Source organism: Haliotis rufescens, unplaced genomic scaffold, assembly GCF_023055435.1.
Source record: "Haliotis rufescens isolate VD_foot unplaced genomic scaffold, xgHalRufe1.0.p SCAF_7, whole genome shotgun sequence".
NCBI classification, from domain to species: domain Eukaryota; kingdom Metazoa; phylum Mollusca; class Gastropoda; order Lepetellida; family Haliotidae; genus Haliotis; species Haliotis rufescens.
Window position 1 is genome coordinate 4,013,510 of NW_025964361.1, and position 27,247 is coordinate 4,040,756.

The following is a 27,247-nucleotide window of genomic DNA, read 5'->3' on the forward strand; positions in this document are numbered from 1 at the left end:
GTAACTATTGCTTTGCTTTTAAAAGGACAAATATAACATTGTTTATAACCCCATTGCGGCTTAATTTGGCTTGATCAACTGTGAAATGTACATCTTGTAGACAGTAAATCTGGGCTTTTTTTATTTTACAAAAAATAAATACTTGTTTCCTTTTAAAAGTATTATTTAAGCCTCTACAATTGAGTGATAATATCTTAAATTTCCCCTTTTTTGTATTTTGTCATAAATTAATATTTTGCCATAATAAATAAGTATAGTTTTGTCTGTGTTGTGTATATTTGCACACTGCAGGTTTGGATGGAAAAACGTTGATAGATGACAGATGAACGATTTAATGTTTCCCCAAACTGTCCTGATTCTTTGAAAATAGTGATGTAACTATATCTATGGTTACAATGTTTAGGACACATGCTTCATGGATTAAGGAATGAAGTTTGTCGAGTGGCCAAGTCGTGTACAGCTGTTTTGACATAATTGAAGTTGGTTCATTTGTTTATTAAGATTACTGATGAAGCAACATTCACGAATGTAGTTTAAGTTAGTTCAGTTTTCCTTGGAACAGAAACCAATCCAGACGACTCAGCTAGATGCACAGAAGGGATATTAGTGACAGTTATTGTTCAAACTACATTACGATTAATGTAGGGATAATGGTCGCCACTAACATTAATACTTCAATACCTCTGATAAGTTTTGAAATAAAATAGACACTCCGCAGTCCCAAACCCTTTGAAAACCGTTACATTAGCATGGTGGTGTATTAAAATATTGAGTACCTATTTGTTTCGGGATTTTATTACTGGGTGAGGTTTTGAGCCATTAAATGGGTGAACGAAAGAGTGTTAGTAGCTCATCATACAAGTCGAGATTACGGGCAGGTATACACTACTAAGCACGGCCGCTGATGCCTAAGAGACACTATGAATTTAATTGAGAATATGCCTATCTTTTAGTTATTGGTTTCCTTAAAGTCATTATTATGTGTTCATCAGCTTTTAAGTTTCAACTGTGGAACTGTGATATGATAACGAAACCCTTCCCTGTACATATATTCGGTCTATGATGTTTAGGGCAAAACAACGTCCCCTAATGTTTGTTAAGTGAGAGTGTTAGATATTATCATCACTCAAGATGAATCTGGAAGAGTTGGGTGTTACGTCTCCTTTAGCATTAATCAAACCATATATCTGTTTTGAATAGTTTATATGTATATTGTGGTTATTCAGTTTCTATTTTTCACCAAACTACAACACAAAGCTATACAGTCATTCCAGCAGCAGTGCAGAAAGCGCATCGATATTTGATAAAAGGAGTGGATGAAAGTGAGAAGGGTCTTACGCATTTCTTTTCCATGTTCCAGCCATGTCATGGAGAGAGACATTGTGCCCATGCAGGAAATCGAGCCCGGGCGTTTGGCATGACGGGCCAACACTAAGCTAACCATACCGCCTTCGGGAAGATGAAAAACAAGAAAGTGCTCATATGACATCATATTTTTTTTTATTTTCAAAGATCAACCCATAACACTTTATTAGTGACCAATGCCGTGCCCAAAGAAGGACCCCTGTCCTCCAAAGAGACCGGCAAAGCCATGACCACCAATAAGACCACGCCCTCCAAAACCTCCAAAAAGACTATGTCCTCCTAGCCCCCCGAAAGCTCCGTGTCCAGCTACCCCATGTCCGCCAAGAATTGACCCAGACCCTCCTAAGCCATGTCCACCGACGAAGGGACCAGACTCTCCGAAACCCTGTCTGCCGAAGATTGAGCCAGCCCCTCCGAATCCATGTCCGCCGACGAAGGGACCAGTGTGACCAAAGCCATGACCACCGACGAAGGCACCAGACGCTCCGAGACCCTGTCTGCCGAAGATTGAGCCAGCCCCTCCGAAACCATGTCCGCCGACGAAGGGACCAGCATGACCAACTCCATGTCCAAAACCACGTCCGCCCATAAAGGGACCGGCATTTCCAAATCCATGTCCACCAACGAAGGAACCAGCATGGCCAACACCGTTTCCAAAGCCATGGCCAGCGAAAGGCCCGTGGCCATTGCCGTTGCCGTAGTTGTTGTAGCCTTTGTAGCTGTAGGTATAGCGGCCGTGACCAGAACCGAGGCCTCTTCCGAAACCGAAACCGTTTCCTTGGAAACCGCCTCCAAGGAGACCATGACCATTCAGAGGAAAGCCAGCATGAGCACATGCGCAAAGAGCGGCGAGCAAAACGGCAACGATCTGAATCAAAATAGAAGATCACTTCAAAGGTTTCATGTTTTATTCTATTGATGATTCTAATAGCAGATAAATTCAATAAGAAAGAATTGTATTGTTTCAATTGAATCAACCCATATAAGTAAAAAAATCAAATTTTGAAGATGTTATAAGATATGTGATGAAAGGTGTACGGATTTATCAGAATTGAATTGACTTGGATAAGGACATCGAAATTGAAAGCATAGTTTAGGCCGCGTTCAGAAATATTCATGCAATACTGATACAACACCAAGAGTTTTACACAATATACCACTTCTGGGACTAAAAAACACTTAACACTGTGCAGACCATCGCCTACAAGCCTAGAAGAATGGCCCATGAAACAATAGACAACCAAATTCAGATATCTTACCTTCATGGTTGAGTGTTGGGACGGTGCTCGCTGTTATGAAGCCCGAATCTCGAGTTGGTGTGATGATTAGCTTAGCCCGATGACTCTTATATACACAGCACCTGTACAGTAAAGTAATAGCAGCCATTCGTATCCTTTTGTTATGATAATATGAATCAGCGATGGGGGTTGTGACCTCTCACAGATGAAAGCACCCTGCGGTTTTAGAACCCAAAAGTAAGGATCACAAGCAATGTCTGATTAATATTTGATCAGGGATGCAATAAAGTTTGGAGAGAGTCAGTATCTGGGATGAATACCCAACTGTTACTATTCATCTTTAGGTTCAAGGAGCACCTTAATTTGCATATTGATAATTGAAAGGTATGGCTCTGTAGCCATGTCATGGACAACATATGTACTGAATTGAGAGCCTTGAAAGGTCTATTCACACACAAAATGTTGTTTGGTGTTTATTGCACTAGCAATATTCTCGTAATATGACATTGACTTGAAAATAATCGAGTCGGGATTTGACAATCTGTTGACTGATATTGATTGATATCTACGCCTTCGGGGTACGATGACACGCAATCAACCACGTCAAGAATCCCTACTGTCCGATTCATATGGTCATCTCTTGGGACCAAGATACATTGTATCGTAACTGTGTGTGAATGTAGTTTTTGTGTCATGAACTAAACTGTAGTTAAAAGGAAATATTTCATCAAGAAAACATGATTTTGTTCATATATATTTAGATTATAATCAGATAAGAAATTGTGTTGAAGTAGTGACACCAACGTTATTCACATGGTTGAGCATCTTGTGTCGACGTCTTATCCAACTGGATACAATCTCGTTTTCCAACAATGTCAGTCACTGTCCAGTAGGACATGATGCAATGTATCGTCAGATATTGGTTGTTCGGCAGACAGAGGTGATATGCGGCTATTATCTGAAGACTTTTCTATCTCACAGTTTGGCCGATAAAGCCATCTTATGTCGTTACATATGTACATATATTACAGATGTTAATATGAGAATGTAAACTACAATGGCAAATTGCGCAACGCCAGAGAACAACCAGCCTCAATTATCTACCGATTACAATGAGCGTGAAAGGCAAAATAGCGGTGAAAATTATATGAATGGATCACTGAAACTGATACCAGGTGTTCGCGAACACCGATACAAACAGGGAACGTCCCTAAACCTCATGTAGGTAGTCATGTACTTGTATTTTGGTGTAAAACCATGTAGATAAAATCTCAATATTATCCTATAACCGGTATATACAGTTGAACTGTATCATTCTCTTACAACCCCCCTGTCTTTACTGCACGTTGAATGTTGTAATTACATATGTACGCCCAGAACTCGAGTTAGTTATAAAGGATGTGTTAAATAAGTTGTTTTCCAATTGGTTCTATATATTGTTTGTAAAAATAAATTTAGGTTTTTTGTTTGTAAATGTCAATAATGGTTGCATCCTCTTCCAGTTTGGATTTGCTTCGCTAGGTGTATACATCTATCAAAAATGCATTCATGTTGTTTTTGGTACTCTGTACTCTCACATACATACGTAGATTGAAATACAAACATGTACAATGTACATAAAAAAAGGACACACAGTTCACCTTTTGAGTTTCGATCTGTCTTTGTGTACATAGCAAGCATGAAGGACCAAATATTTTGTGCGAATAAAAGCGTATATTCACTTCAAAATCCAAAGCATATTCTCGTTAATATGTACATGTATGCGCTTGTGTGTTGTGTCGGGGTTGGGGTGAGGACGAATATTCATTTAGAATATGGTTAAATGAGTATTTTACTTATTAATATATATTGTAGCTGTCTCTTAACTTGACCACCATCAATTCTTAATGTATAAGATCTCATGAATCATCATTGTCACAGCTTAACACTCTATACCATTTAATCAAAGCAAGAAATTCAATGGCAATGATATTAGATGAATATATGTGGTTATTCATTGATATTGTGAGGAAATAAAAACGACACTGTGTCAGATACAAGACACTGAATATTCGATTCCTTGTATTAAATTACAAGCAAGAAGGCTGAATGTTCCTTACGCTGACTGATGAACTCGTTAAGGTAACATTTAATTTTAAGATTCGCTCGCTGTGTAGACTCGGTTACCCACATGGGTACAATATATGAGAACACTTCTTACTGTCACGTCCTGGAATTCCTGGGATATATCCAAAGACGACATAAAACTCTACTTAATCTCTCACTTGCGTTTTCCTGGGACAATCACATTATTTTCAAATGGATTTAGTATCTTACTACGTCTTGTTGCATGATCTCATGACCAATTGAAAATGTATAACTGCAATATACAGAAAAAATATTGTAACCACTGCATCATTTAACTTATACGCCATGCTGTATCTCACATTGATTTCCTGATTCACCAAGAGCACATAGTTATTAAAATCAACATGCATTCATCCTCTAAAGTCATTTGGTTTTACTTTACGAAACGTTTATGAAATTTAGTATTAACAATATTTCGAAGCTAGAGAAATCCATTCAATTCCAAATCTCATAAATACATGTAAATATGTGCGATTTGAAACTAGATCTAGCTCTGTGAGGGAAATTGATTAAACAGTTTTTCTTCCATATATCATGCAAGTTCAAGTCAACTATTGAGAACAGTCTTGTGAGCTTCGCGAAATGCTGTGAATATTCATCATAGTTTATTGCTGTTTGACCGCAAATGAATAAATTTATTATCCGTAACTTTGTATTTAACATAACAATAGAGGATTGAAGGAAAGCAATAATTTATTCGTGATTTGTGTCTATATATGAGCGCTCGTTTCAACAAGTCTTCAAACCTTTCTTCGCTTCTCATCAAAGAACATTGCCAGATTCTGATCTCAACCATGAAGGTACAGTATTTGCATTTGGGTAGTCTAATTTCCGAGATAAATGCGCTTCACAATTGTGGAAATGGACCTCTTCGAACTTTCTGCTTAGACCATATACTCATGTTCAAATGTCCGAAAACCGCCTCATGAAAACCTCCACAATCCTTCATATTGACACATTTTATCCTTACCAATGCATTAACTGTTTCTGTTATAAGTCCCAGACATGCAATCGTTGAAATGAACAAATTTTAGTTCTCATTCACATGGACACATCTAATAACTTTTCTAAAACATGATAATTCTGAAAGTTTAATTGTACAGATCATGTGGGCCAAAACGAACGGCGTTAAACCCAACTCACTCACTGATTATCTCCATTTGAATGAAGAAATAATACTATTTCACCCTTGGGCTTTAAATACTTCCTTAAATAACAAGTGTATAATATGATAAAAGAGACACTTTGTTTTTGTTGCAGTCAGTTGCAGCATTGCTCGCTGTATTTTGCGCATGTGCACATGCTGGATTTCCTCTGACTGGAAACGGTCTCCTTGGGGTTGGTTTCCGTGGTAACAGGGGCCTAGGAGGCCTCGGTAGTAATGGTTACGGCTACTACCCTAACAGCTACAACGGCTACAACAACTACGGCTACAGCAATGGTCATGGACCTTTCGCTGGACATGGTTTTGGGCAGGGCGTTGGACATGCTGGTTCCTTTGTCGGCGGACAAAGCTTTGGGGGGATCGGTTCCTTCGTCGGCGGACATGGCTTAGGAGTTGCTGGTCCCTTCGTCGGCGGACATGGAGTAGGCGGACATGGGGCTTTCAGTGGCCATGGAGTAGGCGGACTTGGAGGTTTTGGAGGACGTGGTCTTGTTGGCGGACATGAAATAGGCGGACATGGAGCTTTCAGTGGATATGGAGGTTTTGGAGGTCGTGGTCTTGGTGGCGGACATGGTTTCGCTGGTCATGGTCTTAATGGTGGTAATGGCCTTGTCGGCGGACAGGGCCTCTTCGCTGGACATGGCGTTGGACATTATTAAGTGCGTATTACCATGATCATATTATGTTAAATTGTTGATGTATATATTGTAATACACCATCGATGATAATAAAATCATCGACACAATATTGTCCTTCGTTATGTGCTCTTTTCCGAACACGTGTTGGGGCTGGCGCTTGACTGTAAGTTAAACAGTCAAAAAGTGATGAGTCAGCTCAAATACATCGTCTCAAACAGAAATGTAAACATACACGAAATTCTTATGGAGAAATTATTTTAATGCGATTGAAATATTTGGTTGAATAGTTAGCTTGCAAGAAAGGTTCATGACAGGGAATGAGTTCTTGGTAGAGGGGGGGGGGGGGGGGGGGGGGGGGGGGTGTGATGTGTCGTGACATCATGTGACATCTTCTTTGATTGATACACACATTGATCACAAATGTATATTTGTTTCATACCTCAAACCCCTTTTTACATCTCAAAGCAGGTCTTATTTATGATTCAAAGTTAAACCGTTGGTCTTACTTGAAAGACGTAAGACCCCCTAGTAGGCCTTTTTGGGAAAGTAAGACCTTCCCATATGTTCAAAGTCGTTCCCTTCTTCGATTGAAACTACTTGGTCAGAAGAAAATCTCCTACAATGGTATGAAGTCACCGGAAGTTTACATTTTGAAAACACACATGTGTTGGGAGCACAGGTGGCCTTCTGCGGCACCTAGTTGCGTCCCTTAGTTGTGCATGGATCAAGTGATCGTGAGTCCTTGATTACTTTAGGTAGGTAGGTTTCACTGAAATGGATATAGATGCCGTGATATACCTGAAATACTGTTCAAAGCTCGTTACTCTCAACTCACTCATACCAGACGTTCATGTCACGAAAATAAAATCAATATTAACAGTAATGACTAATTATTATGCCTTTAACATGGTTGGTGCGAGTTTGTTATAGGAAAATTACTATTAGTAACATTTTTTCGGCGTCTCCTGCGTAATTTTCATTTCATATGGTTTGACATTTGAATACATGTACAAGCCAATCTCCCGAAGGACACAGTGCCATCTTTCCTGTCACCTCTCAGCTTGGTTCTTGGAATTCGTTTCTCATAATTCATTTATTTCATAAATTAACGTTGAAAAGGAAAACTAATTGTATTATTCCAGTGCATCGTTTCATGTAGATGACACGATGACGTGTTGAGGTGTCTCAATCAGTCGGAAAATACATTTTGCTGCATCGGGGGATTGCAGATTCGTATAGGCCCCGGAAAATACGTTATACTTCGGAATTCCTTGATAGTTAATCCTATCAAGCAAGTCCTGTGTAGGATTACTGGTTGAATTTTTTTAAGAATCTAATACAGGATTGGTATATTAGTAGAAACATTGCCTGAAGATCGTGAGTTAAAATAGAGATATATGTAATACGATAAACAAATTTACGGCGACGCCATAGAGCCCGACCACCCGATCCAATTTTCAGTTGGCTCTTACACACCACTGATGATGAAAAACAAACCTGATTTTGTCATAGTTAAATTTCAGTTTAGTTAGGACACACAAGCCCCCCCCCCCCCCCCCCCCCCCCCCCCCCACACACACACACACACACACACACACAAACTCCCCCCAGTCTACATACGGCACTGACACATCATTCCCTGTCTTGGGCAACTCATTCCCTAGAAATGTTTTAGATTATATTTTGCACGTATAGTTTAGTACATTTACATAATTCAGATGTCCCTCACAACATCACATTTGAAGACTTTTACTTTTTCCAAAAAAAGAAGGTTAGAATACATACAACGTTACGTCGGTCTGCCTTCTCACGTTTAATGTTATAACACATGCTGAGTTTGTGGTTTTGATATTGGACAGAAATACAAATACAACTTGGGCTTGATGTTATACATTCGTTAGTTATGTACACGACCCTCTTTACTTTACGTTAGAAAACAGCTGTATGCCCAGTAAACCGGACAAGTCCCTTAATCTCAGCAATGATATAATCATTTGAGTGTTTAGTCTCCCAAAGTCAAACCTTAGAATGATGCTGAAGATGAGGGAGTTTCTTTATCCACGTCGTAAATGTAACTTAATCGTGGTATGTTTGTAGCCTAAGCATTCATTTACATTTTGTCCCCGTTTGATTTTCGAAGCGTCCAAAGAAAAATGAGACGGGAAATAATAAGTTTAAATGATAGCGTTTCGCGAGAACTGTCAAAAAAATGCGATCTTATCAATATAATATTCATGTATAAGCGTATATTACCTTAATGTTTTAAATCACGAAACGAAAAAATTGAACATAACAACGTTTTTATTCACTAACCCAAACAAATATTCATGATGTACAATGCATAGGCATCAGTGCCGTTTAGTAACGCTCAAAAGAGGACCTCCGCCCAGCAATATGACTTCGATTTCCAAAGAGAACATGACCAACGAAACTGTGTCCGCCAATGAGTCCATGTCTAATAATTCCATGTCCGCCAACGAAGGGCCCTGTCCCACTGAAGCCGTGTCCGCCAACGAAGGGCCCTGTCCCACTGAAGCCGTGTCCGCCAACGAAGGGCCCTGTCCCACTGAAGCCGTGTCCGCCAACGAAGGGCCCTGTCCCACTGAAGCCGTGTCCGCTAACGAAGGGTCCTGTCCCACTGAAGCCGTGTCCGCCAACGAAGGGTCCTGTCCCACTGAAGCCGTGTCCGCCAACAAAGGGCCCTGTCCCACTGAAGCCGTGTCCGCTAACGAAGGGTCCTGTCCCACTGAAGCCGTGTCCGCCAACGAAGGGTCCTGTCCCACTGAAGCCGTGTCCGCCAACGAAGGGTCCTGTCCCACTGAAGCCGTGTCCGCTAACAAAGGGACCAGCATGACCAGCACCGTGTCCAAAACGATGTCAAACCAAAGGTCCATGACCATTGCTGTAATCGTAGTTGTTGTAGCTGTAAGGGTAGTAGCCGAAACCAGAACCGTGACCGTTGCCAAAGGAGAGTGTCAAGAAACCCATGCTTGTTATAACAGGAGTTATCGGGTGGTCAGGTTCGCTGACTTGGTAGATCACGATGCATGTCATGGTGTCCCAGTTACGAAGATCGATGCTTATTCTTTGATTGTCTGGTCCAGGCTGATAATTTATAGACCGCCATCATATAGCTGGAATATTACTTAGTGAGGCATTAAGAAACAGAACAAACTTGCTGATTAAAGAGGACACACGCCGCTTGTAATTAAATGGAATGATTACAAAAGATAATTGAAAGTCAGTAACATTGCAATCATAGCAAATATCTATATAATAGAACCTAACATAGTTTCTTTTACCTTCGTGCATCTTCGATCACCCAGTGTATTATATCTCCATTCTAGTATAATGAATATGAAGATACATGAATTATACACCGGATCAACGAGGGTGGACATCGTGATTCATGTTTTCATGTAATCACCTAACTACGTCTTGCACTTTTGTAAAAGGTTACGTGCATCGCTGGAGCTGTTTTGTGACTACAGAAAAAAGATATATGATCTCTGACATTATGATTTTCTGATCAATCCGAACTCGGCCGTTGTTTGAGATTGAGCTCTGCTGCCAACTATAAGTGAATAAAACATGTTCAATACCAACGAAATGTCAGATTGTCATAGATGTACATCGAAGAATTAGTTATTCAGACAGTTCGCTTTTGCTTACGGCAGAAAAGGAATGTGTTTGCGCAACAATATTTTAATCGACGATGTCAGTTCATTGCAGTCTGTCTACAATCCGCCTTAGCATCAGTATGACGATATCATTCTACTAAAATTCGGTATAATAACTTCACAAATCGTGTCCTTCAGAACAAAAAGAACACTGCGAGACTAAAAACGTTCATGAGAGAACGTGTCTTGTTTATAAATCTTCAAGTATGAATAGAAGATGAATATCATTTTGTACTGATGTGGAATTCTGGCTCTACGTCAAAAGAACATGTATCTCGTGGAAAATAACGTGTACATCCTAATAAATGAAAACTCAATGAACTAACGTCTGATCAAGATCGAGTGAACACATGAGCTTGCTATTTGCAAATACAAAGTAATGCTGTCAGTAAACACTTTAACTTAAAAATAATTTACTACACTTATCATGGTTCTCTTTAACCGTATGAATACAATACATGAGCTGATTGCCTCATAACAAACAAAATAACTTCTTCTTCTTCTGTTTCTTCATAATGTACGTACCTGGTTCGTAACTAAAGCGTAGGGCTAAACGATGTACTGTTGCCTTATTAAAAGATAACTGAGATCATCTCAGTTCAAATGTGTCTCTGTTCACCCAGCAGGGAATGGGTACCCGATATGTGAGGTGGGTGTAATTATAAAAACCTTCTAGCGCCCGTTGGCAGCTTGGGTTGTATTCTCCCCAGGGAGTTGAAAATGATAACTGGAATGGAAAAGGACCCACTGGTCGGGGACACATATAACCGCATTTGCATATATAATACTACCTGGGTAAACGTGGTATATAAATGTATATAATAATGATATTTTTTATAATATTAATAATAATAATAATAATGACAATAATCTGTTGACAATGAAAATCACTAGTTCTCATGAAAGGGACATAAAAGAATTTACAGATTGTTTTGCACACAACGAGTACCTCGCCAGACAGACCAGGGTACCTTAACCTCGTCCTTTTAAAGCGTAACAGTATCTAAAAGAACCCACCTCAAATATTTTCTCCATTTAAACTGCTGTACATCTCAAATAAGGAAAGAAAATAATCGGTATTTGAGCATGACCTATGGAAGGTAAAACACATTGCAACCCATAAGCCGAAATGAATATCAGAACAATGTATATCTATGGGGATCAATCGACAACCCACAGAAACACTCGACTTCAATCTTCAAAGAAAGGACTTATGAATTGCTTCTAAGAAATATAGCCAATGATGACATGATCACAGTCACGTTTGACTTTCAGTTTATGTCATTCGAAATCAACAGCTTCACACGGTTAAAGTTTCACACAGAGTATAGTCAGTGTATGCATCGCTCGTCAGATGGGTCAGAGGGCAGTCATGAATCAGAATTATGTAATCAAGGATAGGATCAAATTTTACGACAACCAATCATTACCATATTCATTAGGCCTGACAGTGAGATGTCCTTATGTATATGTGATTGGACCAACTGTATTTAGGAGATGCACTGACCTTGGCTTCCTTACCGGAGTCTTTCAGATCAGACTGGTACCATCCTTGCAGGGCACCCTCTTACAATCATGAAGGTAATACCATGATGGAAATAAATCACTGGTTTCACATCATTTGAATTCAGTAGTATGACGACATATATTCGTAAGTGTCAATTTTATGTGGGAAAGGTTCAACGAGAAATTGATGTAATTGACAGACAAAAACGATTCAACGTTAAAGTTTGATACAGAAGTATATGGTACTAAAGGATGAATGTTTATATATGTACCAGTAACCGTCAACATTTTGGTATTTTTCGTACATCATATTATGATGAACATTACCGTTTTACAACTGTGTGATATATTGTAATTCATGTATGTATAAGACGCCCGGTAACCTGTTCTGGTCGTAGGCGTCGACTAAATTGGATCGGATGATCGAACTCTGTGGCCTTGTCATCGGACACTCACTCATTCACTCACTCACACACCGTTATTCATTCCAGGTCACGCTCATTGTCTGCGCCGTGGTTTGTTCCTCTACCCTCGCTGTGGGCCCAGGGTACCTCGGCCTTGTCTTCAATGGAGGACTTGGCCTCACCAGAAGACATGGCTTCAACATGGGCCTTGGTCTCAACAGATTCGGTGTGGGCGGGGTTGGCAATGGTTTTCCTGGCAATGGTTGCTTTGGCTATCATAATGTTTATGGCAAACGCAAAGGCTACAATTACAACGGATACAACGGTCTGAATGGACATGGTCTCCTTGGAAACGGTCATGGTCATAGCAACTGTGGCTACAATGGCTTCAATAGCCTTCTTGGTTTCGGATTTGGAAAATTCGGAGGTGTTTACCCTTAGTGTAACCTCGAACTATGTGATAGCTATATATACAGTATACTATCCATGAACACTATTTTTACATATCATTTTACTTTATTGTGAATAAATGGTTTCTTAAAAAAATTATCTGGACTATTGTTGGTGAATATCAAGTCATTTTAAGCAGCCAGCATTAACAATTTTGGATCACGTATATTATCCAAAGAGATGAATGTACATTAATCACATGTACAGTGACATACACACTCTATTACTTTAATTGTTTAATTTGTGCCTTGGGCACGCCAGAAACATTTGATCTTGGGGTCAAACCCCGGTTCGCCCCGATTATGTTTCTAGGTTTGTCAGCACCATACCCGTGCTCGTGGGTTTCACCAAAGTGGCAAATGTCAAAGACTTGCATCACTTCGGGCTTTCCTCCTACAGTAAGCTGACTCGCTATGATAACTGGAGTACTGTTCAAAGCATCGTAAATCGAAACTCTAACTCACCTATACTCTAATTAGTCTTTGTGGGACACAAAATAGCTATACATTGATATCCACGACATACCCACGGATATAAATGCGTCTTGTATTGATCGAGGTCTTCGTCTTTGGAAGAGAATAAGCTCGAAACGATTCAATGGAAATTGTTCAGATATACCCCGCCTCCCAGGCTTATGAGTAAAGAAATCCAGATCAATGATGGAGACAAAGGTGTTAATACAGCTATCCATAATCTGGTCTCTTCAATTCTATGTGTCACACAATCTAATCCATAGTGAGAGAAAGCCATGCGAAAGAGAGAGTATAATTCTGAATTATGCATAAAAGTGATCCGATTTGCTATTTGAAGGAATATTTATGCTATAACTTTTTTGACTGTATAGTGCTAGCCCAATGAGATACCAGCGCTGCTTAACATGCATATCCCACTCAGACACAGTATACTGACTCAGAGCCGACCAGCCCTTCTTTTTAGCCCCTTAATGTTGACCTTAATGGTAACAACAAGGACCCTCTTTTAACGTCTTTTGGTATCACGCGGCCGGGTATCGAACACACGACCATCCGTTCTCCGGACAGACGCTCTATCCATTAGACCACGGAGGTGATGTCGCTGTATAAAGTCAATATATACTGCAGCAGCTATATTGTTTTGAACAATGAAAAACAACACTGTAAGTGGCAACCCTAGATTCGCCATGGCCCACCTACTATGGATGCGTGTAAAGGAAAGATGGTCATTCGGGGACTTCAGCCAGGCCCCGCCTACCTCTACCGCATCCTCTTCCCCAAACATCAAGGGATCCCGATGTAACTAAAGGACCTCAAGCGCAATATAATTGATTCACGTTCTACGCCTAATCTACACGTAAGTGTAGTACTTAGTTTTCAGGTTTTCCCTAAAGTACTATGAGATTTAGCAGTAATTCTTAATATTCATCATCTGCCATGATAATGGAAATCAGTTTTCGATTGTTTAAATAGAAAAATGTGGCTTAATTATACCATTCACAAACAATTAGTGTAGATCGGAAACAATAGGAAACCGCCAGTTGCTCACATTGACTTTCATCTCATACTAAATCATTTAAATAACTGACTGAGAGGGTATGCTCTGTCCGCCATGCCCTAGGCGTAATCCTTTGACCTTTGTAATACCTCTTTTCCAATAACCCCTTGTGGTTAAAGACGCCATGATCTTATGTCATTAGCCCGTAACAACCTCTTTGTGGAACTCGTGAAAAACTTTACAAGCCATGATGAAAATATCGAGTTTGAATAATCCTTTGTCCTCCGATAACTGAAAGACACCCTCTGTCATTAGTAGATCATGAATATTTCCAGATGAACTTGCATCTGTGTTTTGATGTCCTCTTTAAACAGAGAAAATACGTTTATTTTACGATTCACTCGAGAACGTACTTTAAAGGTTCTATGCAACACTCCTTAAAAGAAGAACGTGCGCGTCTCCAAGGCAATGATATGGCGACTACCTGCTGCAGCTGTTCGTTGGGTGGTTTATCTAAGAGGTTGTCGAATTGTTACATTATTATGCTATTAATATGGTAATGAATAGAAAAGTAGCTATGAAACTCAAGGGAAATGCTAGTTATTAACTACGTAAGAAAGCACATCATTTTAACATAATAGATTTTATCACAATAATGTGAACATGTACCCGGCAAGCTTAAACGACGAGCCTTCTCTCTCTCTCTCTCTCTCTCTCTCTCTCTCTCTCTCTCTCTCTCTCTCTCTCTCTCTCTCTCTCTATCTCTCTCAGTCGTCTAAGGCACCGCGATTCGCTGCGCAGAGTTGCGTCCCTTCGGCACGCCAGAAACCTATGATTGTGGGTTTGAATCCCGGTTCGCATCGATTTTGTTTCTAGGTTTGTCAGCACCATACCCGTGCTCGTGGGTTTCACCGAACTTGTAAACGTCTGAGACCTGCATCACTTTGGGCTTTCCTCACACATTCAGTTGACACACTGTGGTATAACTGGAATATTGTTAAAAACGGCGCTAAACCAAACTCACTCAGTCACTCTCTCTCATTCCTCCCCTCCATCTTACATTCAAAGCAGTTGCTTTAGTCAAACGATCCAATCAAAGTACCACTTACACTATAACTACAGTGTACACTATATCTACACTACTTGTGAACAAACTAAATCAGTTTCAACATCGTATTTACTTCAAATTGAGTCTCTTTATTGTGGAATATTTCATTATCGATGGATTAATAGAAGGAATGTTCCAAATATTGAATATCGCTTTATTCGTTATTTGCTTGTAATTTGTAAATTAAATTAAATTACACGGGGATTATATGATTGAACGGTTAATTGTTATACAATGTATAGACTATATACACCTAAAACAGCGTACTACCATATTGTTACCAAGTTGTAATCATGTCAAAACAAATTATTTTTTTTGTTTAACGCCGCACTAAGCAATATTCCAGCTAAATGACGGCGGTCTGTAAATAATCAGACCGGGTGCTTAGACTCGATTATTTACCCACCGACGTCATTTAGCTGTAATATTGCTGACTGCGGCGTTAAACAGCAAACAAAATGCAAATGATCGAATCTGGACCAGACAATCTAGTGATTGGCATCATGAGCCTCGATCCACGCAATAGGGATACGATGACATGCATCAACCAATTGCAAGTCAGCGAGCCTGATCACCCGATCCCGTTAGTCGCCTTTTAAGAAAAGCCTAGTCGCCTGTTACGGCAAGCATAGGTTGTTGAAGACCTATTCTATCCCGGATCTTCACGGGTCCAAAACATATATACCTACGTGTAAGTCGAATAGAGTTCATGATGCAGGATAACGTTACCGGGTTTTGCCACAAATTGAATTGAATAGTAAATTCATGATTGTGAACACCTGATCATACACAACTGCATGTCGTTTGGCTTAATACTTCTGTCTATAACCAAAGCTTTTATCCATATGCCAAATTTATCGAACCTTTTCCGATCCGATCCGAAAAAACATGTACATGAGAAAATAAAAACGTAAGGCGTGAATGAATGACTGAATAAATAATGTTTAACTTTGATGTATTTTAATCTAACAATAATAATTTTAAATGGTGCAGTTATTACTAGACATGCCTGCGCAAAAACACTACTGCATAAAAAACAACTTATGTCCACGCTTTGACTCTTGCTAAATGACAGACATACATACACATGAATTGCCTTTGAAAACGACTGGTACCAGCTACAGGGTGATAAAACTTGTTTCCATGTATACTTATATTGTCGCAAATTTTAGACTTTTACAATGCATGACGTACACGTATGTTCAAAGAAGAAATTTAGCAATGTCCAAGAATATATCCGGGAAGTTAATATATTTCATCCTTCTGCAAGTACGGGAACGAACGTGGATATATGATCGATCAAATGGATATAACAAACTATTCAAGTTGTCCTGATTGCAGCTGAAGAAAGGAAACACCATCTATGACTATTAAGTTTTGATTGTTTGTTATTTAGCGCTGCAATAATCCCCTATATTACGGCCTGTGTAGGCCTGTCTGAACCAGACAATCCACGGATCGATGCTTTGAGAAACGATATTCACCCTCGGGTACCATGACACGCCATCAGCCAAGTCACTGAGCCTGACCATCCGTTCCATTTGGTCACCTCTAACGACATGCACACATGTGTTGATACATCAACAGCATTAATCTGAGAGTAGAGGATGTTAGCAACGTTGAGTTTGTGTGATCTGACGACCAGTTCGCAATTGATTCGCCAGTATTAATGTTAACACCATTGAATGAACGAGTGAGTGAGTGAGGTTTTACGCCGCTTTTAGCAACTTTCCAGCAATATCCCGGCGGGCGACACTAGAAATAGGCTTCACACAATGTACCAATGTCGGTCTCCGACCGCCCCTTGAAAGAACGACTGAAAAAAACTGTTAAATAGATTGAAAACATTTTTTGATGTTTTTTAAAGTTTTCAATTATCATTTCAATCCAGAGAATGGTGGACATATTCTTTAGTTTCACGAATAAAGAACAAGGGTTATAACGAACTGATTTTCATGGTGTCTAGGTGTTCGTAATAACGAATAGTGTTACTATATGCACAACATTAAAAGCACAATTCTTGGCAAGATTAAGAAGTCATTTGGAAAATGTTAATAAAACCCCTTGTTAATATAAAGTAAATAATGTGTATGTAATTTTTTGTGTATGTCCATAAAAAAATGTATGGACATAACATTTTGTTTTGTAAATAGTTAATCGCCAAGACGAAACCACTGAACAATTCTGTTTATACCCAATGGTTAACAATAACATAGAACCTCCATCTGAAATAATTCAACGAAATTTAAATACCGTGATCACTGTAAACGCAAGATTAATGGGGATAATTTTAAGTGTGGTGAGCTTATCGCTAAGAATACGTTGCAATGGCAACCAAGTAAGGTACGCCCAGATTTCCCCATGGGGCGGATCGCCCGTCGGTAATATACAAACATTAAACTTTATGTCAGTTTGATTGCTACATTGCAGGGGAAGCCGGTTATCAAACTTGTTTATTCTCCCATGACGCAATACAAATGCCATCAATATACAGTATGTTGTGTAACTGTGCTCGAATTATTCTTATAGTTTCCCTTCCATGTTTGTGCCTCACCCTTCATCTTTAGCCGACTTTAATTTCAAAGTATCACCAGTATTATATTATAAAAGCTTTTGAAAGAAGTCAGTTTAACTAATAGTTATAACACGAAGAAATAACCTTTCAATTCTATTTGTTGATAAACGATGGCTGTTGTCATCAGACGTAACAATCGTGTTTAGGTCATTGTATGTATTTAACTATAAGTTTGGCTTCAAAAATGAGTTAACTTATCAGGGAAAATGTAACATGTTTTTAACTATAAGGACTATATAAATTGAATTCGAGCCAACCGGGAATTCAGCAAATCCGAGTTGGAGACAACGAGGTTCAACCGTGTATAATTAAACAAATGTGAGTGGATTTGGATACGTATATATATGCATCTAAGTATACATAATAAAAGAGCGATATCACGTTTCTCATTTGCTTTGTATCTTAATGACCCAACTCTCAAGCGACTCAAACAGTGGCAAAATTTGTTTATCAGCGTTATTTGGTTTTCATACATTGTTAAATTGATATAATCCAAGAAGAGATACTTGTACATTTAGAACCGATTCTCATTTCGGTGACAAGCTCTACAACAGCGCTTGTAATATGGTAGTAATGTGACTGTATATGTTTTGACCAAATATGACAACAATGTTTTCGAGATAATACAATATTGTAATAGGTATTGATGATTTCACGTTTACCGTAGGTATGAAATTGAATTACAAAGACCGACAACATTAAAGTGGTATATTGGATGTTGTTCGTTGTTTTATTAACGCAGAACTCTTCAATATTCCAGCTATATGTAGTCGGGCTTGTATACTGTGTTTTTCAACTGAAATGACCTGATTATGCAGTGCATGTTCTGTAATTTGGAAGTTATGTATGTTCGTTGGCTTGTGTTCATGAAGAGTCAATACCTCGATGAGCATGCGTGATCAAATGTGTTATTACTATTCCAACAATTGCAGCTAAATAAGACCACAGTTTTAGTCAAATCCGGATTGACCAGCATATAAGGTAAAGCCAGCACTGATTTGTAGTCATCAATCCTTGTGTTTGCATTATTATACATTCAGATAAAACAGCAGATACGGTCATATTTATCCATCAATATAGTTCCCAACTCTGGCGTTAACTAGTCTGGTGTGATATGCACCTCATAATTAGATGATAATTAAATAGTATTAAATCTGTAAAAATATTTAAGCTGTGTTCATGGAACAGAGTAATTGAGAGAGGGAGTATAGTTTCACGCCGCGTTTAATAATATTCCACCAACAATACAGTAAGGACACCAGAATGGGCTTCTCACAATGTACCAATATGTGGAATCGAACCCAGGCCTTCGGAGTGACGAGCGAATGCTTCAACCATTAGACTACCCCACCACCCCAAAAATTAAGACTCTAATGATAAGAGTCATTGTCTCTTCACACACAACACAATTGTCTATGTGACATATGCAATCTTTATTCAAACAGGAATAGTGCACTACACGACTGCTCCCTTTGATGCACAGAGATACTAGTCTGCACATTTTACCCCAACCGAATAAGTTAAATACCACATGATAGTCAAATGTCTTTAGAAAAGGGGTCCTTTGGAACCTAGGCCAAAGCCAAATTGTGGTTTAGACCCAAAAGATGATCTGAAAGGTTTGGGTTTATTGAATGAACTTCCGAAGGAGGAACTAAACAGTCCTCCTGATCGGGGCACGGATGTCCGTTCACCGGATTTGGGAGCATAGCTTCTTCCAAATTTACTGTTACCTCGTCCACTTCCATGTCCAAAAGAACCGAAGCTGCCAAACAGACCATTGCCGAAACTACCTGTACCATGGCCAAAGAGGCTGCTTCCAAAGCTATTGGCATGGTTATTTCCGTAGCCAGATTGACCATGGTTATCCAGATTACCAACCCGCCTTTGACCGCCGAAGTGTTGACTTCCAGTGCTGCCATAGGAACCAGCGTTGTTGTTGCTGTTACCGTTTCTGTAGCTGTTACCTCCTTGGTGAAGGTTATTGGAACCATGGACATCATCTCCCTGGTGGATATTGTTGGAACCATGAACAACATCTCCCTGGTGGATATTGTTGGAACCATGAACATCATCTCCCTGGTGGATATTGTTGGAACCATGAACACCATTTACAGCACCAGAAACACCGTGGACTTCATTCCTGTTGGCCCCGGTAACAACGTTGCCATGAAAGTCATTGTCGTGGGCTCCAGAAGCAATGTTTCCTAGAACACCGTTTTTATCATCTCTGTAAGCAGCCGATGACCCAATGCCGAATCCATCGTTAAGACCAGTTCCGCCAAGGATGCTGCCGCTAGACTGTTTCTCCTGAGCCTTGGCATTCTTGTAACCATCAGCACTGACTCCAAAGGCTCCAATGGTGTTGTCATGGAGTTTTTGCTGTTTCTGCTGCAGGGAATCCTTTTGGTTCTTGAAGTCAGACTCAGCAATATCCTTCTTGTTTCCATGAGCCTGCTGGGCAGCCTTGTCGAATGTATGAGCATTGATGTTCGACTTGGCTGCTGAATCCCTGTTTGCTTTGTTGAGGCTGAATCCACTGGATGCTTTCTTAGCATCCTGGTAGTTGTCTTTTCTTGAAGCAGCATTATGCTTGGCAGATTTGTGGGCGTTATCAAACTGGCCCTGTTGTTCCTTCTGAGCAGCTTGTGTATTGCCAAACTCATTTTCGACCCTCTTTCTGTTGTACTTGAGTCTTTCAAAGTTATTGCCTCCGGACTTCTTGTCATGGTAGAACCTCTTTAGTTTCTTGAAGTTTTCACTCTGATCGTGCTGCCTCCTTTTTAAGTTTTCTTTGTCAAAAAGCTCCTCGTCGAGGTCGTGTTTGGCAGCTTTGGCATTGGACTGGGCAGCAGCATCAGCATATTTCCTATCATCCCCGGAAGCAGCCTTAGAAGCATGACTGTCCTTATCGCTGAATCCATTATTTTCGGCGTTGTGTACTCCCTGTGCAAATTTGCCATTTCGCTCGTTCTTAAGACTCTTGATTTGGGCAAAGTCCTGCTTCTTCTTAGATTGATCGAACTGCTTCAGGGCGGCATCTGATGTTCCTGCTTTCTGGGCAAGATGTTCTTTGCCCTGGTCAACTTGGTTTTGGTTTTCTCCGTACTGATGGCCATTAGATCCGCCAGTTCCCTCACCATGAACTCCGTTTACATCTACACCATGGCCCCCAACACCGACAGACCCGTGACCATCATTGCCATGAGCTCCATAGTATTTCTTGTCAGCATGCCCTTGAGCTCCAGCATGACTAGCAGCAGCCTGGCGACCAAACAGATTGTCCTTCTTAGCAAATTGGTTGGCATTGTTAACAGCTTTCTGTTGCCCTTTGTCCTCTTCGCTGAACTTACTGTCTTTTCGATCATAAAGGATCGCCTGAGCATCATTGGTTGTACCAGCCTTATCAAGTTTCTTATCGTTCTTGCCGTATTTACCATGAGCAGCTTGCCTCTGGGCAGCGTTCTGGTTGAACTTGCTTTCTTTAAGGGCGTGTTGTGCATCTTGTCTTGCATTGGCAGCTGAATGATCCCCTCTGAGAAGTTTCCTTGCCTTTTCCTTGTCTTGCAGTTCATCCAGCTTGTGTGATGTGTGTCCAGATTCTTCCTCAAAGCCTCCTTTCTCGCTCAGGTCTTGGTTGAACTTCTTATCGAAACCGTATGAGATGTTATCATTGAAGACCTTGCCTCTGTTATAGGCGTTCTTCTTAGCAGCGGCGGAGTTGTATCCACGGGCTCTGTTATCATCCACGTTGTCATACTTCCCCTCAGATGCAGTCTGATGGCCTCTCACCTTGGATGCATCGGCAATTTGGCGAGCAATCTCGTCATATTTGGCATCTTGTTTGGCGAAGTTCTGTTCTGCTTTGTTGCCATGTGCTGATGCTTTAGCGTTATCTTGTCCAAAACCGCTGGCATGGCCGTTATATTTGTTTCCACCCTGGAAGAAACGATCTCTGGCGCCCCCAAAACTGTCGTGGTCTTTTAAAGCTTTTGTAGACTTGGCTTGATTCTGTGCATGACTGCTTTCCTGGAATACGCCTCTGAATTTGTCAGAACCGCCACCGCCGTAGCTGTTGATGTTTGTGTCCGCCAGTACCACGGCTGCGTACAGTGCTGTCACCAGTGTAGCGTAGACAGCCTGTAACAATAAACAAGTTGTAACTTACAATATATAAGCAGCAACATCATCAATGCCATTCTGTAGCCATTTGTGGGGTCAATATTGTCCTTACACCATGGTATGGTCAGATGTTTAGTCTACACGATGAAGTATTTGACTATTAGATTGGTATACATCGCACAAAAAGAGAGCCAAGGTGATGTTTAAACTACTACCACTGCCAATTTGTATCACCCTCGGGCTAAAATCAACCGTTCACGACATAACTATTTTCAGTTTGCACATATAGAGAGTAGGCTCTGTGTAAAAGAATATATATAGATAGTATACAAGTCTGAACTTTCATCACTAATTTATGTATGGCAATTTGAAATATTTAAATGATGAATTTAGTCAAAGAGTTATGAAGGTTCCCGTTTCACCAATGCTTCAGGTTTGTAGATTCGGCCACAGCCATATTTATTGTAACTTTTAAACATGTTATCAGTAAGGACTGTATAGTAACCGGTAACACATCACATATTATACTTCAAAATCATATGGAAAGTTTGTACAATAAACCAAATAAATAAAAGCGACAAACCCTTTCCATAATCATAAGAAATATCTACTAAAAGCAGAGTCCACTGTACGATTCCGACTACAAAAATATACGAAATACAATTCGGGCTTTAGACCACCAGGAACCGGAGTTGCTAAAAATGCGACGATCGCTAAAGCAACCCATTATTTATTTTTTATTGTATTTCTTATCTTCTATCTCAACCAACAAGAAAAGAAGCGGGTGATATGAAATAAGTTAAAAAGGATAAAGAAATTAAAAACTGTTTTTCACTATTTGTGCAACTTATCTCATGACAGTTTAAAGTTTAAAACATATGGCACCAGTCTTTAAAATAGTTTATGATGTATATGAAGTCGCTTTGCTTCGGAAACGACTGTTTAATTAATAAAGCTGATGAAAGATCAGGCTGACATGAGTTTTTTCATGAGTGTGATCGGGGCATAACTTCACTAGCGCGGCGGGAAAAAAATAAATAAAAACATTTTCATTATTATTGTGGATGGTGGATAAGGACAGCCTGACTGGTAACTATTTGTTTCTACGCATCGACAAAATATTTTTTTCTGTACATGTAACTTTTCTTCAAACATAATATTTCTGGTAGTATTAAAATATTTGACAAGACGTATAAATTAAATGGTTTTGTGACAATTTCATCTTGAAAATATTTCATATATATTTCATGTGTGTATAGCGCTTCTCAAAAGGAGACACCTACTTTAATCGATTGTAATTAAATCTTTTAAAAGAAGCATGGTGAATTTCTGCAAACAGTGGATAACCAGTTATTTCTAATATTATAAATTCACCAAAATGGCTGAATTTAAAATGAAAAACATAATTGAATTAGAAAATGTATAACAATTTTGTGTAAATACAAAAAAGGATTAGTATTAAACTTACCTTCATGATTGCAATTCCCGTTTGGGATAGCGTAGAAACAGAAATATTACAGCGGCCGTATACTGTGTTGTGACCACTGGTTCAATGCTGTTGAGAAGGTAGAGAAGCTGTTGTTTGAATGAAACCACAAACCGGCAACTATTTATAAGAAGGTCCCACACACCCATAAATCTTATGACATAAGTCCTACAAGCTACCCTTTGTCAGGTTAACAGGAAATATGCTTAACCCGGAAATAAAATTTATTGAGATTGGTAGGGGGTAGGATGGTCAGTGTACCATTGTGCCGTAAACGAGTAAACTTTGACTGGGCTAAACCAATAAAATCGGATTGGATTTCATATTGAACGAGCAGAATATGTTTAACATGTACCAAGTTCATTAGAAGTAAATCACACTCGGTATATTCTCATAATATTTTCAGAGGCAATGAAACATTCATGAAATGAATTTGCATACACGTCACTTCGTTTCCTTATAGGAATTAGTGGACATTTAAATAAATCAACTGAGACTGGATTATGTTGATTCACTATAAGTGAATTTGAAATCTGGTTTATGAATGTACAATATGGCTTTACAAGCCAGTATGGTAAAAGTAGTACTTATTCTTCCATTGCTGATCGTAAGAAAGCATCATTCCACTTCCTTTCAGAATATTTGGCTTGTAAAATCTGTCTTGTTCATTATACAAAAATACATCCAAATCTGAGAAGGCGTATCTTAAAAGTGTTAATTTCAGAATACATTATTATTACAATAACAAACAGAAATATGAATGCAAACTGCAAGTAATATTATTATCCGATGGTGAAAACGAAAACATTATCAAGGGAAAATGCAATATCAGACTCTGAAACATTATTTTTCTCCCAGCTTTATTTTATAAACTGTTTATATACAAATGTATTGGATGGGGGTAAGATGGTCAAACAGGATTTCAAACAATATCACTAAACCGCTGTGATCTTCTAAAAACTAAAGAAATACCTAATGATATTTGTCCCAGAATAGTATTTTTATTTTTTCTTACAATAAGTATAAAGAACGTTCACAAAAATATCACTAAAAAAGGTTATAAAAAACACAAGGCAGGGCCATAAAGTTAAATTCTTACTGGGGCTTCTTTCACACATGAAGAACAAATGTGTAAAACAGTCAAAAAAGTGTGGAACCTGTCCTCATGTTTTACAAAGTAGTTCTTAAATATTCAAAGAGGGAAAAACTTCCTATGTCCGTGGAAATATGAACTCTGCTTCAAAAAGGTGGTTTATGCAATAAAATGCGCTGTAAGGAAGAATACTTTGGCCACACCGCGGGGTAAGAGGGTAAGAGTCCAACGATAACAGATACGGGATGCCTCTTGTGGTTGTTTGTCACTTAGTCAACACATTGATCAATGTACAAGGACTCAAGAACTAGATAATTTTATTGTGATATTCCTGTTTTAAGAGATATTGTGGGAAAATGATGCACTAAGGAATATAAAGTCAAGTTATTATATTTACACTTATAAGCCTAAATCAAATGACCTCAATAATCAATCTATACAATTATTTTACTTTGTCCTGCTGCTGTAACACTAATTTGTGTATTTATGTATTTATCCGGCTTTGTCTTGTGACGTCATAATGTTAGAATGCACTGTGACGACAAAATAATGTAACAACCTACACACCTACATACCTACCTACCTACCTACCCATCTGTCTATCTATCAATCTATAATAATGGGGTTTCACTGCACTGATTGGATGAGACATGACGTCACGATGGCATGATATGACATCACAATGGAATGTCATTAAATCATGTTTGTTTAGTTTAGTTCAAATCACCGACCCTGACCACCCGTTCCATTTAGTCATCTTTACTATATATTTACCCAGAACCCCCACGAGTTTATTTATGCCATGATTCAATTGATGACGTCATGCTTCCGTGACAACTGCCCCCCAAATGTATAGCAGAATGTGGACAAAAATCAACTAAACAGCTTTTTTCTTAATATATATATATAATTTAATGTAATTGTGTGTGTGTATAGGCACACACACACACACACACACACACACACACACACACACACACACACACACACACACACACACACATTAAATTATATATTGCTCAAATTTAATGTAATTGTATCAGTGTGACATCCATTTCACCAAGCAAAATGGTACGTTTTTCAAATTTGAGATTGCAAAGAAATATACGCATCAAAAGTATTCAGACTTACGTCATACTATTACATCTGTAATCATATGAGTAATATCGTAATACGTGGGGTGAATCAAGAAATAATAAAACTATCCCTATCAAAGTTGAGTTGCATATATTCCCAACTCTGTAATGGCCCAAGTCAATCTGTTAAAGGATGTAAACCTCATGACCAAAATATCAAATTTCCGAAATTGGGACAATATGTCTGAGACTCGAGTGTACGATCTGCATGCACGGCTGTAGTGAGTGAGTGAGTATGTTTTACGCCGCTTTTAGCAATATTTCAGCAATATCACGGCGGGGGACACACGAAATGGGCTTCACACATTGTACCCATGTCGGGAATCGAACCCGGCTCTTCGGCGTGACGAGCAAACGCTTTAACCACTGGGCTACCCGACCGCTCCTGCACGGCTGAGAGGCGACATGACAGCAGAGTGTTTATAACGGTGCCTTCCTTAGACCCTAAACGTGAGCTAAAGTTGGTGCATAACAAGCTGTTTACATCCCTGATGCGCTGGGTGATCCGTCACAGAGTTGTACAGTATACGCAACACGCTGAATTGCCACGTAATAGTCTGCAGAAGACAGCGTCAAGTACATTTAGGAACAAGACACACAAATTGATCTGTATATTGCGTGACACACTTGCAGTGATCTTAGATATTTGGAAGTCTAACTGGAGAATTGGTTTCATGCAGATAATCTCTCAAACAGCACATACATTCATTCTCAGCTGTGTTCTGTTCTCTAACGATGCTCCTGCAAGGTTTTTTTGTCATCATGTTTATGTTTTATCGCTAGTTCAAATGTAGCATAGTTTTAAGTTTTTTAAAGAAAGAGGAAATATTACATTTGGATTCAGTTGATGATGGTTCCTGGTTTGCTTATAAATGTAAGGTTGTTTTGATAGTTTACAGACATTTTAAACGTCCCTATCGTGACTAAACACAGACTGACACTGAATGACACATCTGGTGGACTGCACCGGTGGTAAACATTTCAACTACACTCCATGACATCTGCAGCATAAACACCTGAACATTTCCTAAATGTTCTTTAGACATGAAAAACATGTACAATCCCTGCTTGACATCTTAAGCACAAGAACAAGTGGAGTTCGAGCTCCAGGCGTTTCCTCTGACCGAACATCCAGCTTTGGACACAATGAGTCTCCTGAATAACATACTGTTTGCGCTGTGTCTTCGTGAAACTGCGATGTTATACATTTAAAGTCAAGGTCGCCGATGTATTTCAGGCATCCGTTTAACGGGTGCTGGTTAAAGGGCAACAACACTCCAACTTTAAAAATATCGAAATATAGATGGCTTTTTCTGTGCTTATTATGGACTATAATCTTGCCTGGTTTGACTTGTGTTCAGCGCTAATAGGCATCTGGTGATTACGCAGGCTAATTAAAGGAGACGACTGAGAGGTTGAGTATCGGTGCCCTTATGGTTGGTGTATATTCACCCAGAGAATGAGTTAGTAATTGAGTGAGTGTAGAATACTTTACACTGCTGTTCCCACAGAGATGGACCAAAAATGGAGTTCATACATTGTAACCATTGAGAATCAAACCCCGACCTCCGAAATGACGAGTCGACGCTGTAACCACGACGTTAACCCATCGCCCCTACATATACTTTGAAGGGATGCGTAAAAAGATCATTTGACATTTGAATTTACAGAATAATAACAGTTG

At 39.3% G+C, this 27,247-nt stretch overlaps 3 protein-coding genes across 3 annotated transcripts; 1 reads left to right on the forward strand and 2 right to left on the reverse strand.

Annotated features, from left to right (window-relative positions):
* Positions 1 to 1,531: 1,531 nt before the first annotated feature.
* On the reverse strand, positions 1,532 to 12,217 carry LOC124118428 (acanthoscurrin-2-like). Its single transcript, XM_046480538.2, has 3 exons — positions 12,196 to 12,217; positions 2,625 to 2,725; positions 1,532 to 2,233 (listed from the first exon to the last, which is right to left on the reverse strand). Exons 2-3 carry the CDS (start codon positions 2,628 to 2,630, stop codon positions 1,532 to 1,534), a joined length of 708 nt encoding a protein of 235 aa, XP_046336494.2. The 5' UTR covers positions 2,631 to 2,725; positions 12,196 to 12,217.
* On the forward strand, positions 8,952 to 10,018 carry LOC124118429 (DBF4-type zinc finger-containing protein 2 homolog). Its single transcript, XM_046480540.2, has 2 exons — positions 8,952 to 9,458; positions 9,989 to 10,018. The coding sequence occupies exons 1-2, from the start codon at positions 8,952 to 8,954 to the stop codon at positions 10,016 to 10,018; spliced, it is 537 nt and encodes a 178-aa protein (XP_046336496.2).
* Positions 12,218 to 19,274: 7,057 nt separating the features above from the next.
* On the reverse strand, positions 19,275 to 23,322 carry LOC125376086 (filaggrin-2-like). Its single transcript, XM_048387681.1, has 2 exons — positions 23,317 to 23,322; positions 19,275 to 21,866 (listed from the first exon to the last, which is right to left on the reverse strand). The coding sequence occupies exons 1-2, from the start codon at positions 23,320 to 23,322 to the stop codon at positions 19,275 to 19,277; spliced, it is 2,598 nt and encodes an 865-aa protein (XP_048243638.1).
* Positions 23,323 to 27,247: the final 3,925 nt, after the last annotated feature.

What these genes read in the sequence shown, in the direction of transcription:
- LOC124118429 (XM_046480540.2), top strand. Translation starts at nt 8,952, where the DNA reads ATGACCAACGAAACTGTGTCCGCCAATGAGTCCATGTCTAATAATTCC. An exon ending in TAATCGTAGTTGTTGTAGCT is followed by an intron (nt 9,459 to 9,988) that starts GTAAGGGTAGTA and finishes CTTTTGTAAAAG; the next exon opens with GTTACGTGCATCGCTGGAGC.